The sequence below is a fragment of the Podarcis raffonei genome, chromosome 3, assembly GCF_027172205.1.
Source record: "Podarcis raffonei isolate rPodRaf1 chromosome 3, rPodRaf1.pri, whole genome shotgun sequence".
In the NCBI taxonomy this organism is placed as follows: Eukaryota; Metazoa; Chordata; class Lepidosauria; order Squamata; family Lacertidae; genus Podarcis; species Podarcis raffonei.
This window is the reverse complement of record NC_070604.1, coordinates 3,674,765-3,692,263: the sequence shown is the minus strand read 5'-3', so window position 1 is coordinate 3,692,263 and position 17,499 is coordinate 3,674,765. Positions and strand designations below refer to the sequence as shown.

General features: G+C 43.5%; 1 protein-coding gene across 1 annotated transcript in view; it reads left to right on the top strand.

The window, feature by feature from the left end:
- LOC128410916 (peptidase inhibitor 16-like) overlaps positions 1–15,682 on the top strand; it is a 29,267-nt gene extending 13,585 nt beyond the window's left edge. Inside the window, exons 9-16 of the mRNA XM_053382770.1 lie at positions 4,067–4,118; positions 7,066–7,127; positions 7,590–7,694; positions 9,612–9,699; positions 11,166–11,314; positions 11,834–11,928; positions 13,836–13,924; positions 15,429–15,682. Of these exons, the coding sequence (XP_053238745.1) occupies positions 4,067–4,118; positions 7,066–7,127; positions 7,590–7,694; positions 9,612–9,699; positions 11,166–11,314; positions 11,834–11,928; positions 13,836–13,924; positions 15,429–15,556 (768 nt within the window). The 3' untranslated portion in view covers positions 15,557–15,682. The remainder of the gene's footprint in view (positions 1–4,066; positions 4,119–7,065; positions 7,128–7,589; positions 7,695–9,611; positions 9,700–11,165; positions 11,315–11,833; positions 11,929–13,835; positions 13,925–15,428) is intronic.
- The last annotated feature ends 1,817 nt before the right edge of the window (positions 15,683–17,499 follow it).

Below are 17,499 nucleotides of genomic sequence, written 5' to 3'. Positions count from 1 at the left end.
AATAACCCTCAAGAACAAATGGGCAAGGGGGGAACTTGGGGGGGGCTATGGGAAAGTCACACTGCATCTACCTTCCGTCATAATTTATGGAACTTCTTAGCCTGTCAAAGGCTGAAAAATGTTGACAGGAGCCCCAAGCATTAACAGTAACCTGCCCCAAAGAGCAAATGGGTGTGTATGATAAAATTACCCCCCCCTTCACCACAGAAAAACCACCCTGCATTCCCTGAATGGAGCAGGGAGGACTGAAAACTGCCCCCTGATGGGCTGCACAATAGGGGGAGGAGAAGGGGAATGTAGGGAACCCAGGAGAAACCCCCACAACCACTGCAACCACTGAACCCTGCTGCCTCTCAGGGGGCTCCAAACAGCACACTGTTGTGGGGGAAGCTGGCCAGGATGCCCACCCAGCTCCCAGAGGCCATACACCATGGTGATCTTGATGAGGCCACCACACCTGCCACTCAGCCCAGCTTCTGCAGCTCCCAACCCATCTCCATGGATTATGATGACCCTTGGAGCAGGAGCCACGAAGAAACCACAATTGCCGGGCACACTTTAATGCCCCAAACACATCTGACTTCCACCTAGGCCCAACCTACTAAGTAAATTCTTATGACCCTGAATCATTAAGGTTTCAATGGTGTTTTTCCACCAGATTTGTCCCTGTTTTTGAAATAATCTGAAGGCTATATTTTTATTTTTATTTTGCAAATATGGGGGGGGGTTACTTGGGGATTGCTGTTTCATTTCTGATTTCCTGATATGTTTTTGATGCCTTTTCATTTATTAGCTAATTCAAGCAGCCCATATTGTTTCCATAATGACCAAGTAACCAACAATGTTTAATAATCTCTTTAATATAATTAATTGCAATCAGTGGAGGCAGTCCTAGACAAAGTTTCCTCTTATATTATGAGGTGGGGGGAAGTATAACATTTTGCCTGAGAAGAGGCCAATGTTTTTAATGTTCCAAACATAGGTTGCTTTTAAAAAAATCTTTTAGTCATAGCAACCTGAGCATATATTGTAGGCTGAACCATTCACAAGATTGGAGTGCAAATAGATACCTGCTATAAGATGAATTTTAAACATTATTTCACAGTGGTGAAAATGATTATATAGCATGTCCACCTTAAAAGAGGGCACGTGTTGCAGTGAGACCTGGAGACTGACCTCCTGGTTGTGGGTGGGTATATTGGACAGCCACAACATCCGAGTGGTAGGTCCCTCGTTGCTGGGTACAATCTGGCCAATGGGACGCAGTCCAAATGGTTCGAGGGACCTATTTATACCCATGCACATGACCCAGAGCTTCCTCTTTCGGCTCGTGCATCGGAACACCCGCCCACCTCTCCCTACTTTTAGGCCATTTTGTGATTGACCTTGCTATGCTGTTGTGTGTCATCTGTCGTTGGGACAGGGGCAGGGCAGGAATTTTCCCCAATTGGCTGGTTGGCTGTTGCCATTTGGGTTTTGCCTGCTGGGTAGCAAATCGTCACAACTTGTAAGGTTGTGGATAGGCACTGGTTCAGGTGATAGGGATGGGGGAATGGGGGGGTTGTGCCCGTGCCTGAGTCCAGGGGAGCATCTGGGGAGTGGACAGAGTCTGTTCCTGGGCTTTTCACCTTCCTCAGGTGTTCACCCTTGGCTGACCTATGATAGAGCTCTGGGTCAGCGCTACCTGCAAGGGTGCAGGGAGCTAGTCGAACCAGAGCCTATGCAACCACTCACTTTTCTGTAAATCAATAAAGTTGTGGCCTAAATTCTGCCAAAAACCAAAACTAAAATTTGAGTCAATTGTGTGTTTATTTAGCGGGGAGGTCTCTGGGTCTAAAAATGCAAAAAGCCACCTTCACTGGTCCTCAGTTGTAAGAACACTTGGAAGTGTTCTTTTTAGAAATATATTTATGGAAATGACTAATATTTTTCATAGCCAAAATTAACACAATGGGACCACTCAGACTCAGTTTGCAATAGGCCAGTTCATGGACAATGGGTTTGTGGACTTAACCATCTAAGAATTTAATATGCATATAAGGCCATGATTGTACTTTAATTGAGCAATAAATCCTCATTCTACACCCTGGCCGCTGATTTTTAAGTGGGAAGGATTGTTCTTCTTTTTAAAGAGAAGTGGATGAAAGAAAGCCTACCAATGCAGAACTGAGACCACCCTCCAGACCCCTGACTCCATAGGACAGGCATAGTATTGGAGCCCAGCACAAACCAACCCATATTGTGTTAGAAAACCAAAACAAGAGGCAAAACTTCAATCCAGTAAGTGAGGTATGAATGACAGATTATTGGCCCTGTGCCAACAACAACTTATCAAGAAGCATTCAAGATATAGTTTGTTCTAGTCATATGTTTGATTTTGAGCAGTACAGCTTGTAAAAATCAAGAAATTACTTACAATATTACTTACTGTGTTTTGCTTCCCGATTGTCATGCTCTACCTAAATAGGTTAGAGAAGCGCAGGAAGGGCTGGATTAAGACCTACAGAAGCCCTAAGCAACGCTGTATGTGATTTTTAAAGAAGCAATACGAAACCATAAAATAAAATAATATTTTTCAAATGACATGAAACTTACATGTGCTGAAATTAAAATCACTGTTCTGTCTAGATTTTCTGATTGCAAAATTCTGGATGAATTCATCGAAGCTGACTTGACGAAGCACGTCTCCAGTGGCGGAGGAAGGGGGTGCGGTGGGGGCAGACCACCGCTTGGGAGCAGGGTGACAAAATGTCGGGCGGCACTCAATGCAGGGCCTGCAGTGCACCCGAGCCACACGTCTCTCCTGGGAGAGACATGGTGGCTTAAGCTCGCGCAGGCTCCACGATGCCTAAATGGTCCTCCCGCCACCTCCCCCTCTGCCTCCACTCAGTGGGAAGAGCAGTAGACTCACAATCTGGTGAACCAGGTTCGCTTCCCCGCTCCTCCACCTGCAGCTGCTGGGTAACCTTGGGCCTGTCACACTTCTCTGAAGTCTCTCAGCCTCACTCACCTCACAGAGTGTTTTTTTGCGGGGAAGGAAGGGAAAGGAGATTGTGAGCCACTTTGAGACTCCCTAAGGTAGTGATAAAATGGGATACCAAATCCAAACTCTTCTCTTGGAGGCCCCGCGGAGCGTCCTGCCCCGGCTCACCCCACGGGCAGCTGGCCCCACCCACCGCCCCAAGCACCCGATCCGCTTGTTCCGCCGCTGCATGTCTGCTTCCCTACACAGCACAGAAAGGGAATCAAGTCCGTCCTGAGAGTTTTTTATTCTGTTTAGCTGAGAAAAAGGGCAGAGCACTTGTTAGAAAAATACATTGTACACCCTCCGCACACTTAGAAATACACACTGTGTTCCATCATTCCATATTGCATCATTGTGAGAATATATTGTTCATCAGATAAGTGCATATGCTTTAGAAAAGAAAATCTACCGGGTGCTTCTTCACCTCTACTCTTCATATTAGCTTCAACTTCAATTACAGCATAGATATCAGAAATTTGTCTTTGAAGTGCAGTGCTGTTCCTATCGCACTGCCATTGGCTTGTTTTTTCATAATTTTCTCGCAGTACTGGGCTTTCTTTGCAGTCAGTATAAGGCAATATATCTTTTGATATGTCTTCTGCAGGCAAGTCGGCAGTAGCCATAAAATTTCTCACTTTTCTCAGTGGAACCATTTTTTTTAAAGCCTCCTACCTTGTGGAATTCCCTTCTAAGAGACATAGAGTTGGCACTATCAATCCGGGAACTCCAGGACTCACTTATGGGAAGAGGCTCAATAGCCGGCTCCTGGATCGGTATCTGTGTGATCCCTGTGATCTGCTGGCGGAGTCTGAAATGTTAATGAGCACCTCAGTGCTTCTTTCTCTCTGCAGTTCTGCATCAGGAAGAGAAAAGGCATTGCCCTGATTAATGCTTCAGATTTTAAAAAGAACAGAAAGATGTTAGAAGGCCATGGAGGGGTTTACAAGGGTGTGTTTCACTGTACAGTTGGACCTGGGTTACATTTGGTGACAGAACAATATGGGGAACAAGGTGTCTCTCTGTGTGTCCCCTCCATCTTAGGAGAAAGGAGTAACTTCAGACATCTCCTCCACACCTGTCACAGCCTGGTCAGGTTTGTGGGCGGCTGTACCCATATCTATAAAACCAGAGTCAGATTTATATGCATTAGCCAACTGGTATCAAGTGATTTGTTTTTAAAGTCTATTTCAGAATTTTGTAAGTTTAATTTACAATGAATGGATGTCTGTATCATCAAAACAAATCAACTGGATTGTCATATTGTGTCTTGAAATGAATTACAGTGGTGCCTCAGGTTACAGACGCTTCAGGTTACAGACGCTTCAGGTTACAGACTCTGCTAACCCAGAAATAGTACCTCGGGTTAAGAACTTTGCTTCAGGATGAGAACAGAAATCGACTCATTAGCTAAAGTAGTGCTTCAGGTTAAGAACAGTTTCAGGTTAAGAACAGACCTCCAGAACGAATTAAGTTCTTAACCTGAGGTACCACTGTGGCGTTAAACTTTGTAATGATAATACATTTTTGCTCTTCTGTTCCCAGCCACTTTAGGCCTGTTTGTGTTACAACCATAAAAATAAGTCGGGGTCAAGGGGTGTGTCTTCAGCATTCTGTATCATGAATGTGCCGGTCGGGGGCATGTGCTTAGGGGCAGCCACAGAGAATAGCGTGAAACTGACCTCTGCAAACTCAGCACAGGTAATGTAGCACTTGATTTTCTGTTTCTTCAAATACTCAATAAGATTATATCCATAACTCAGAGGACTATATCAATAATAAGACATAGTTTTGTTACAACACATGATGGGGATCTGATTTCGTCACATTACCGCTATCTACTTGAGTAAGACGCCCTGTGGTTTAGGTGGGGGAAGTAATAAAAAAGGAAGAGAAAAGTGGGTGGAGTGTAAGGAAGTCTATCAAACATTTTCCCCGCAGTGACTACTTCAGTGTTTTTAAAAAAATATGAAATACAGTGGTACCTCGGGTTAAGAACTTAATTCGTTCTGGAGGTCCGTTCTTAACCTGAAACTGTTCTTAACCTGAAGCACCACTTTAGCTAATGGGGCCTCCTGCTGCTGCCGCACCACCACCACGCGATATCTGTTCTCATCCTGAAGCAAAGTTCTTAACCCGAGGTACTATTTCTGGGTTAGCGGAGTCTGTAACCTGAAGCGTCTGTAACCTGAAGTGTCTGTAACCCGAGGTACCACTGTATTAAAGTTTTCAACAACAAAAAAATCCTCTCGTTTATTATTTATTTTATGGTGCCTCTGCTTTGCTGATTCCGTAAGGACATTCTTAGTCTGCTTATTGGGTAATCCAGAACTGAGCACGTGCAACAGGAAGTATTTGCAGAAATTATATCTCCACTGTGATGCTAATTGAACATAAGCAAATACTGAAGATTTAAATGGCCGTTGGCGTGTGATAACATCATCTCCAGGAATACCAGCTGAGTGGCATCAATGCCTCAATAGATGCGGGAAACAGCAAATGAGTGGGGCAGGGGAGGGAGGGAATGGGTCCAACTTTCAAAACAAGAAGATTTCCTATCACTTCAACATCTGCAGTAACAGGTTAAAAACACTTACCGTACATCCTTGTTTACTAGATTATGGCACCACCAGTGCATTACTTCATACACAGAAAGAAGGAAGGAAGAAACCTCTTTGGTAGCAGCAATAGCTTGTGAATTCCTCTCATTGCAATGTATATTGAGTCAATGATGTGTTTAGATCTACCAGCGATAAAATGATGCCACAGGATAAAGAAAAGGCACAGATATCAATCCATCATAAGATGCTGGTTGGAATTTTTCAGGAAATAAAACAGTGTTAAAAAGACATGTGACAGATTCAAACTTCTGACTGGTCAATGAGGTGTGTAATTTACGGTTGGACACTGAGTCATTCTGCAAAGCAGGAAACAGGAGAGGTATATAAGCATAACATCGCCCGTTGATTTCCATAACCTCTTTGAAGCTACAAAGAAGGTACTTCAAGTCTTCCTTGAAATAATAAGGTAAGGTTTAAGCGGGGGGGGGTGTTTGTTAACCTATACATTAGCCCGCTGTATCCCATAACCACCTACATGAAGGTTGCTAGGAGAGTTAAGATAAATTGTATAAAAATAATTGCTCAGGAGCATGCATCTTATTGATCAAATTCCTACTGAAGAATCTGCACTTAAGCCATCTGTCTTCATTGGCTGTAATGCTGGGGGTGTATCTAATGTATGTATTACAAAAGTTTACTGTCATGCTTTCTCGTGGGAGGTAAAGGTAAAGGACTCCTGGACAGTTAAGTCCAGTCAAAGGTGACTATGGGGTGTGGTGCTCATCTAGCTTCAGGCTAAGGGAGCTGGTGTTCCAGGTCATGTAGCCAGCATGACTCAACCACTTCTGGCACAACAGAACACTGTGATGGAAACCAGAGCGCATGGAAATGCCGTTTACCTTCCTGCCACAGCGGTACCTATTTATCTACTTGCACCGGTCTGCTTTCGAACTGCTAGGTTGGCAGGAGCTGGGACAGAGCAATAGGAGCTCACTCTGTCACACAGATTCGAACAGCCGACCTTCTGACTGGCAAGCTCAAGAGGCTCAGTGGTTTAGACCGCAGCGCCACCCGCGTTGTATGTGTAAATGCAGTGTGTGTAAATACAAATCTGCATCCGAGTTACTACAGGTCAATAATTATTTCTAACTGCCTGATTTTGGGGTGGGGGTGGGTTTCAGCAAGTTGTAAGCTATTTTAAGCATTGTGCATTCATTGGGAGGGTGTGGTATAAATCTGCTAAAATAAATTGCCACTCTTAAACAAGCCTTATTCATCCATTGCATCCAGAGATCTTCCAGCAGGTTCTGATCTGCCACCTGCCCTGTTCTAGGAGGCACAAATCTACTTCTCAGCTGGTGCCACATGAGCATTTTGAAATTTAAACTACTACTCAGAAGAGTGGCACCATGTTTCAATAAGTACGTTCTTTATCTAAACAGAAACTCTAAGATAATATCTCCAGTGTTATTTTGTTTTCAGAGATGATCCTGCTCATCGTGTTGCTGAGTCTTGCTGCTCTGCTGCAACAGCCTGCTTCAAGGGTAAAGTGTTGTTGTTTTTTACGTCGTGTAGTGTAGCAATACTGAGAGATGCTTAACTCTCTCGTATCTCAGGCAGTGGGACATGAAAAGTTACTAAATTTAGCGGGGTTGTTTTCAAATACGGGATTGGAGCTTCGTCAACCTAAACATTCTCTTTAATTAGCCAAAATGTGCTTCACTGCTTCATCTGTAAAGACAATACATTTTAAGAAGATCATACTTAATGGAGGAAGTTGATTTCAATAACTGTGGATTTATCCAGAGTACGTCAGAGAGACGTTAATGCCATGGCATTGCCCAACAGTTTACAACAGCTTACAACTGAGATTTTGTTTATGTCAGATTTCATTTATGGCATGTTTTCACCATGGCCATGATTCTTACAGAAACAGTGCTAAAATTATATTGGTGTAATATATTATGAATAAATGCAAGAGGAATTTAATCACTCTCTCACTTTAGGCACATGCACTAGGGGTTGGACCAGGTGACCAAAAGCAAATTCTTGACAAGCACAATGCCCTGCGGAGAGAAGTGAAGCCCACTGCAAGCAACATGCTGAAGATGGTAAGATAGAAAGAGGAGAAATTCATAGTTCCAGGTGCATTGGCAAGTGTTTTGCATGTTTACTACACTTTCTTGCAGGCAGAAAACTTGTTCTTGATCACTTCAAGAATGAGGCTCACAAGCAGATTTGCATTTCACAAGGGAATGCCATTTAAACATCATTTTTTAATTTAAAAAGGACAAGCAGGCACATGATATTTGCATATGCTAATTCATAGGTATAAGTGCGAATTTAGAACTAATCAGTATGATTTCAACAGAAATACAATGCAAATGGGGAACCAGACTGTAACCAGGCTACCCCTGGTGCCTCCTCAGTTGGCTGGCTGGGTGTTCTTAGCTTGTGATATTAGAGTCAGCTTAAGGAATTCATGCCGATTCATGTTCAGCAAGCAAGGTTCAGCTTAATGAGTTGTGGTAATCATTAGTAATAATAGTGCAGGCTCAGAGTCTATTGATGCCGCTTCTCACCTCTGCGCTTTGTGTTCCCTTGGACAGATATAATCCAGCCCTTGCTTGCTTTAACTTCCTACATGTTCTTGTCCAATCAGGAGAAAAAACACCATGTATGCTTTCCCTTCCTCCACTTGTCCATGTAGTGGGCTAGGAATATGCACTTACCTCAGTAGTAACTTAGTAGTAGCTGAGAGTGCCTAACTCAGTCTCCTAGGTAAAAGGTAAAGGACCCCTGGATGGTTAAGTCCAGTCAAAGGCGACTATGGGGTGTGGTACTCATCTCACTTCAGGCCGATGGAACTGGCGTTTGTCCACAGACAGCTTTCCGGGTCATGTGGCCAGCATGACTAAACTGCTTCTGGTGCAACCGAACACCGTGACGGAAACCAGAGCGCACAGAAATGCTGTTTACCTTCCCGCTACAGTGGTACCTATTCATCTACTCGCACTGGCATGCTTTCAAACTGTTAGGTTGGCAGGAGCTGGGAGAGAGCAATGGGAGCTCACCCCGTTGTGGGGATTCGAACTGCCAACCTTCTGATCGGCAAGTCCAAGAGGTTCAGTGGTTTAGACCACAGTGCCACCCGCATCAGTCTCTTAATCAGGGTTTGAATAATGGTTACTGCCATTAAGCAGGGCTGACAGGAGTCAGGCAGATGTGATGCTAAACCATGGTTAAGATCATCCAGGCGTTGGGGTTGGGGCAGAACCGGCCCTCCCATGAGGCAAACTGAGGCAACCGCCTCAGGCAGCAGAATCCACAGGGGCAGCAGTTCTGACTGCAAGGAACATGCTGCCTGTCACTGTTGCCACAGTGGTGCCTTCCTCGGAGGACAGGTCTGCTACCACCTTGGTACCCCCCATGCCGCTTCCCCCTCAGCAAATAGGAGGGACTGCTCATCCCCTCCCACTTCTAAGGAGGAAATAGCTGGGACTGCCCTCTGGGGTCTCCTGGGGTCTGCACCCACCTGGCATGATTCAGAGATGGCCCCTTTCCCCCCAGGAGAGCCTGTGATTACCAGCTCAACCATCAGGTAAGGCTGATTTGATTCCCTCCCTTGTTCCCAATGTAGTTCTTCACTCCCTGCTTGTTCCCATTGTTGATCTTTATCCCCCCCCCATTTTTTCTGATGTAGAACCTCATTCCCCCCCCCCTTCTTTCCTAGTGGGGGGCACCATTTTGTGGTTTGTCTCAGGTGCCAAGATATCTTGGGCAAGTGCTGGGTTGGGACTGGAAAGAGTGATGGGAAAGGACGGCAGTTCTGTTTTTCCTTCATATATTCAAGCCATGACCCAGCCACAAAATAACTATCATTAAAGGGGAACAAGCATGCACACATGGACATACACATCAAGGTTTTGAAGAAAGCTGAAAGGTGACAAGCGATCAGACAGATATTATCTTCTCCATCTTTACAGTATGCCTCCATTCTCACCTTTGCTACATCTTTTTTCATTTAGGAATGGAGTCCTGCTGCGAGAGCAAATGCCGAACGCGTGGCAAAGAAATGTCGTTTTGCCCACAGCCCACCAGACCAAAGAATTGCTGGCAAGTAGAGCTGTCAGTAAGCACTGTAGAAATGTTTTAGAGAGATCTATAATATAATCCACATTCAATCAGCATTCACTTATTCCTTCAACAACCTTGCAGTCGTCAGTCTGAGCATAATTTTATAAAGCATATTTTTTTAAAAACACACTGGAAGAATGCCACAAAAAGGGAATAATACAGAGGAATGTTCGAGTTCTTTCTAACATCCAAACTCAGAAATCAGCATACCTTTGCCTCTATACATGCAGCATCCACCTTAGATGCATACAATTTTTAAAGCACCACACAGCAGTTCATACATGTTCATTCCGGATCCTGGAAGTATGTAGTTAATCACTAAAATAATAAATCTTTTGCAGTCACTAACAATTCAGAAATGGTAACATTTTAAAACAAGACCTTTCAGCTTCCACTTTCTTCCACTGAAGGTATTACTTTGGAATTCATCAAAGGATGCCAGCTATTGGGCAATTTATACAGCACAGCTGAGATTAGCCTTTTTGGGCTGTATAATAGATATGTTTAATGTCTTATACGCTGACAGGTTCTAAATTCAGAATATTTTAATTTGCTCTAGTAAGCCTATGGATAATCACCAAAGAATCAGAATCAGATGAAAAAGGAAGCTCATTTAACATTTACTAAAAGTAACTGACAAATGTTTCTTTCTGGTAACACCTTTGAATAAGTTTACTCATTAAAATTAATTCTTCATTATTTATTGCTTGTACCAAAATGCAGACTCTTCTTTCTTCCTCTACCTTTCATTGCAACTCAGTTTTCCATATCAAATGTAAACCACAAATTCTGCCCACATCTGGGACTCAGCTAGACTGGTAAAGAAAAAGTGATTTATATGCACTGTATATGTGATATCACATTGTGCCACTGACGTGGTTACAATGCTTTAAACTGAAACACTTCTAGCTAAGAATGTACCCTACTGAAACAAAGACTTCTGTCTCTAAAGAGGGGTTATAATATTGGTTGAAATAAAGATATTTTTGTATAACAAAAATTTAATATAAAGACAAATACCTGGGCAATTATACATCAATCACCACCCTTAGTGTGCCCAGTTCATATTTTATATCCCCCCTTTCACCCCATAGTTTAAAACTGAACAGCTGCTTCCCAGTTTAATCAGATATAGGTAACTCCTAAACGCTAAGCAAGAAACATGGAACATCAAAAGGTATCCCAAATAGAACTGTATCAAAGAAGTTATAAGATTTATCATTCCCAATTAAGCAAAGATTCTGTGTTGTTCAAGCACTGGCTCAAATGGGTTACATACGGTAAATAAAATCTCTCCTTTGCGGGTGAACAAATTCTGCTTGAATAAACAAGCTTTTACCTGTTGCAGAATGTTCCTCTGAAGCATTGCATGACTCCTCTTGTTTACAGAATTTCCTAGGTCAGGAATCATGAGTTTTGTTAATGCTTCCCGTCTCAACTTCTAGATGGCTTTTCATGCGGCGAAAATATATTTGCATCATCTCATGCTACTTCATGGAATGACGTGATTCAAGCTTGGTACAACGAGGTGAAAGATTTCAAGTACGGTGTTGGAGCAGTCCGTCCAGGGGCCGTAATTGGCCATTACACTCAGGTAACTCAAACACCGTTTTGTATCTTTCTCAAGCGCATGGTTCAGCTAGTCAATCCATGCCTGACAGCCCACTCACATCTTGGCTTGCTGCTGCCTGGGACCTCACAGAAGGAAGGAAGAAAACCGAAAAGAGGTGGGTTTTTCCCTCGCGTTCCACCCAGTACTTTTTCCATATTTTTCACACATAAGTCCAGACAATGGATTGTCTTTATCTTTGCTGTGCGTTTATTTCTGTGGTTTCTTCAGACCCCCATGATGCCATTCACATTCACAGCTGTATACATTTCTGAGCTGCATCTCCCAGAGGAAGAAAATTATTGGAATTGTTACTTGGAAATTGTTAAATTCTTTAGTATCATACCCCCTTTTCAAGGTGCTCCTAATAACACAACACAAAGTGATGAAATCTAGGGGTTGTTTTATTTTTAATGCTGATGTTAAATGTATGTTTTTCTGGCTCATTATGAAAACAGTTAGATTCTAACGTATTTTCTTGTGTGGATGTTTTTATATCTACAGGTGGTTTGGTACAGGTCTTACAAAATGGGTTGTTATGCTGCCCACTGCCCTCAAAACCGCTTGAAATACCTCTACTTTTGCCACTACTGTCCTGCGTATGTACTATTTAATTATTTATTGAGCTTGTTAGCTGTTTGTTACACAACGTCTTCAAGGGATTTAACAACACATTTTAAACATAAATATGAAATACATTAGACTATAAAAATGGAATGGAACAACTCTCATAACAGCCACAGGAAGTTTGCACACTAGTAAAGCAGTAACTCGGAATGTCAATGGTTGCTAGCCAACTAGTAAACAAAAACAGCCGGGTTGTTCCTATTACCTTGGGTAATCAGGTGGCAGCAGCTGGTGTTGTGTTGTGTTGTGTTGTGTTTGGCTGAGTCAAAATCCCAAAAGAATTTTCTGGCAACAGTTGGAGACCTTTAGTCCTGTTAAGGTTTGGTGCACCAGTTTAGCTATGGTTTAGGTAAAGGGACCCCTGACCGTTAAGTCCAGTCACAGATGACTCTGGGGTTGCGGCGCTCATCTCGCTTTACTGGCCGAGGGAGCCGGCGTACAGCTTCCAGGTCATGTGGCCAGCATGTCTAAGCTGCTTCTGGCAAACCAGAGCAGCGCACGGAAACGCCGTTTACCTTCCCGCCGGAGCGGTACCTATGTATCTACTTGCACTTGACATGCTTTCAAACTGCTAGTTTGGCAGGAGCAGGGACCAAGCAACGGGAACTCACCCCGTTGCAGGGATTCGAACCGCCGACCTTCTGATTGGCAAGCCCTAGGTTCTGTGGTTTAGACCACAGCGCCACCCGAGTCCCTTAGCTATGGTTTAACCTTGCTTTAATACTGTGTAAAGGCACAAAAGGCAGTGCCCCCACTCCTTGCAATCCTCCTCTCTTAGTGCCCATAGCTTCCGTCATCCACCAATTCACACCAGCAGCATATTCAGCATTAAGTGAGCCACAGTGCCTCAGAAAAGAATGTTCTTTTTTATTCATTTACATATTTATTAAGTTTGCTCTAAACAAGGGCTGGGAACCTCCAACCTGGCTTCCCTGTTTGACCCACCAGGATATTTCAGCCAAGCCAAGCCACACCTGCCTGCCCTACACCTGATGTCATATAGGAGCAGATGGGGGCAGACAAAGACCTGGCTCAGCTGAAAAAGATTTTCAGGCACCTCTGTTAGGCGGACCAGTGGCAGCTGCAAAGCCCTGTTCAAAGGGGCTTAACAAAAGCTGCCATCTTTGACAAGCAATGCAGAACCAAATTCTTAAAAGTTCAGAACCCAGGAAGTTTTACCCAGGAGGGTAAAAGATTCTCTTGAAAAGTGTGTTGAGATACAGGGACCCCTTGATCATATTTTGTTGCATTGCTAGTGAGCACATATGATACAGTCTGTGAATAACGCCCGTGAGATTCTCTTTACCGATGATACAGCCCCAGCCCTTTGGAAGAGGTATCCAGCTATTAACATTCCTGAGAGATTACATAACACTGGGAGGTGCAGAAGATAAAGGGAGTTAATAGCAGATTGTCAACGGACAGAATAAACTTCACAGACCATTAGAATAATCCAAATTACAACATGCTGTGTTCATTAAGTTCATTTGCATTGGCTTGTTCTGGATGTTGAGTTGTCACCCTTCCCTCTTTAGAAACAGGGATGTGGTGTTGTGCAAGCAGCTTAGGTTGCACATAGGAAAATAAAGTGAGTTGTGTTTTATCCCTCCCAATGTGATGTCCTGCCTTTCTAGTAATTCTACAGGCAAAACTTCTTCACTCTCCAGCCAAGGCATCCCAGCCTCATTTCCATTCCCACTAGCACCTAGAGCACAGCATTACTGAACTGACACCACTAGATTGCTCCCTCTGAATACAAACAACCGGCTACAGCATACCAGGACTGAGCTGCTTTGGGTTTTTTTTAAAAAAAATATTTATATAAATTTCATGAAATTAATAAAAAAACCTGTGCACTTTTTTGCATTTCTCATTCCAGAGGGAACATACAAGGCTTACTTAAAACCCCATATAAGTCTGGACCATCTTGTGGGGACTGCCGTCATGCTTGTGACAACAAATTATGCAGTACGTACAAATAACTTCAAATATTAAAGCTTCTCCATCTTTTCTTTAGAAAGGGCACTCAGTTAGAATTCAGAACTCATTGGGCCTGTTAACTGTCACCAAGTTAGTATAAGGGATAGTAGGAAAAGCTGTGCTGATTTCTGCTTAGAGGCCCTACTTCTGGATCTGCCCCAATGTGCACTGGGAGCAGCGCTGGTGTGATGTGGAAGTCTTGCATCCAGATATGATACTTCTGCGCTGCATGCACAATGCACTGCCAAAGAGATGCTCGGCCCGGACAGTTTAGCCAGGAAGAAAGCAGGAGATGGGCAGGCAGAGATCCACTGCTGCTTATGAAGATCCATATAGATATATAGATATCTCTGTTCCCCCAAGATTACAAGGTTTTTTGTAGAATGGAAGGGATATCGCCAATTATATTCTAAATTTGAATGCTAAAACCAGCATATTCCAAACCTAGTTACTCAGAAGAAAATCCCACTGAATTTGATGGAAGCCGAGGCAGCACATCCCGTTTCACCACTAGAGGTGAAATGAGAAGTTCTGCCTTGCCTTGCCACCACTCCCACCACCACCTAATTGCTCCTGCCGCTACCGCACACCCTGCCGCATCTGCCAAAGGCGGAGAAGCAGCGCTCCCATCAGCACCAAAGATCTTGCCCCAAATGGACACCATCTTGCCCAAAACTGGCACTGATGGCAGTACCACTTCTCCATCGATGGTGGGGAGGTCATACCACCTGCAGAAAGGCTTCTGCCTCCTAAGTCACAATAACCTTTTTTATTTTTAAGGTGAATGTAGGGATTTCTACATAATGTTCATAAGATGTGGCAATCAAAGCCTGCCCAATTTCACAGCATCACAGGATTGTAGAGTTGGAAGTGTCATCTAGTCCAACCTCCTGCATTGCAGGAATCTCAACCAAAGCAGCCAGGGCAGGTGTCCACTCAACCTCTGCTTAAGAACCTCCAAGCAAGGAGAGTCCACCACCTCCCAAGGGAGTCCATTCCCCTGTCAAACAGCTCCTCCTGTCAGAAGTTCTTCCTGATGTTTAGTCAGAATCTCCTTCCTTGTAATTTGACTCCATTGGTTCAGGTTCTATCCTCTGGAGCAGGAGGAAACACGCTTGCCCCATCTTACATGTGACGGCCTTTCAGATACTTGAAGTTAGCTGTTATATCACCTCTCCGTCTCCTCTTCTCCAGGTTAAACATGCCCAACTCCCTCAACCATTCCTCATAAGGCTTGTTTTTCAGGCCTTTTCTTCTGAGTTATGGTCAGGGTTGCTAAACTGTTTATGCATTTAATTATTACATCCATTAGAACAACTGTTAAATAATATGTTCAGTGTTCTTTTTTCTTTTGTATAATCTTCAGTTTTGATCTTAAGCTCCAGTATATGAACTAAAAATGAAAGCGTCCCTAGAGTTTGAATCTATTGGGGATGTTTTGCTTTTGTTAATGTCCAGACTGATGGTAGTGTGTTCTTCTTTTCACTTTCAGCCAACCCTTGCAAACATACTGATAAGTTCACCAACTGCCCTGACTTAGTGAAGTCAGAAGGATGTACGAAACCAAACATGCTGAAAGACTGCACTGCTTCTTGCCTGTGTAAGAATGAAATAAAATAGGTCTCCTTTTGGCACTTATGATTTTCGTTGAACTCCACAAACTCACCTTCAGCATCTTTTAATGATCTTTTCCAAATGAAATTTGTAAACATGCTTTTAAAATTGAAAAATAAATTATCTTGCATATATGGATGTATTTTTTGTGTAAGGTGGGACTGGAAGTTGGTGTTGGGATACTGCCAGGGAGATAAAGCCCATCATGGTCCCACGTCGTCTCCGGACGTCCATCGATCTCCCGTAGACACGCAGTATCAGCAATTAGCGACATGAGCTCCAGAAAATAGCTTCCCACATTCCTGGGCTGATGCACGCTCTATCAGCAGAATTCACACGGCGAAAGATGCACAGCAGGAGAGCATTTTTCCAAGTTTATTCAGCGTTGATCAGAACAAAGAAAAAACATGACTGCCTGCTTGCGTGTTCAGGCACACAGAGAAACGAAAGCAAAGACACAACAGAAACATCCTGTGAACAGGAAATACGCAGACTGTGACACAAACATCCTGCTCCCTTTTAAGGTGGAACGGAAATATCCTAACAGTTGGGACGGGAAGAAAATTTACAATTTACAAAATTAGCAGCTGCTACACCAGGGCTCACACTGCATAGCATAGTTAACATCCTATGCCCAATGAGAAACTGAAACAATCGCTCCAGAATGCTAGGGAGTTGTTTAAAAACAATATTAGAAACTCAACTGGAGTGCAAGCCACAGATCAGCAAAGGTAACATGAAGACCAAGAGGGTGCCAGTGCAGTTAAGAAGTGGAATCTAAGGAGGTTTTAAACTGTTCAAATGAAGGGAATGAAAAGGAACACAAAATTAGGCCACAAAATGGTAAGCAGACAGTAAGGGATCCTAAAAAAAGAATTTGTGGAACAGGAACACATTGCTAAAAATATTAGAACCGACCAAAAAAAGTTATTTAAATACAGTAGCATCAACAGAGAAAATATAAACTGAAAAAATTGCTGGGTCCAGATGACATCCACGCAAGAGTTCTCAAAGAACTCAAATATGAGATAGCTGATTTTCTAACGAAAATATATAACTTGTCCTTCAGATCAGATGGCACATCTGAGGACTGGATAGTAGCCAATGTAACAGCAATTTTTAAAAGGGAGGCAGGAGGATCCTGGAAATTAGTTTCATGTTTCTGGGGAAACTGATGGAAAGTATTGTTAAGAATCATATAACCAAGTATAGAGAACACCAAGAAATAGGGGTATGTGGAAGGAACAGAAGAACTATGATAAATCCATTCTAGGAAGAGACAGGGTTGGATCCTAAGTTAGTTAAGGAAATTCAAGGAGGGAAAATGTCCCATCCCTTTCTTTCCCCCTTGAAATCCCCTCTGGAAGGCCAGGAAGCTCTCTGTTCGATCTAGGAATTTCCCTCAGCAGTCCCCTATGGCACACCCTCTATTCATAAGACCACAGAACATGAAAGGACCTTGGCAGTCATTGTCCAGCCCCCTACTGAGTCCAGTATCCACAATGCAGGATGCAACTGCAGCACTCCCAGACAGGTGGCTGTTGAGCCTCTGCTTAAATACCTCCAGAAAAAATGGCCTACATCTCCTGAGGTTGCCTGTTCCATTGCTGAACAGCTCATACCATTAGAAGCTTCTCTTAATCCTTAGCTGAAATTTGCTTCCGGAAACTTCTGTCCATCATTTCTACTTCTTGCCTCTGGAGCAACAGTTAACAAATGTGCCCCAACTTCATGTGTTGTTGTTGTTTAGTCGTTTAGTCGTGTCCGACTCTTCGTGACCCCATGGACCAGAGCACGCCAGGCACTCCTGTCTTCCACTGCCTCCCGCAGTTTGGTCAGACTCATGTTTGTGGGTTCGAGAACACTGTCCAACCATCTCGTCCTCTGTCGTACCCTTCTCCTTGTGCCCTCAATCTTTCCCAACATCAGGGTCTTTTCCAGGGAGTCTT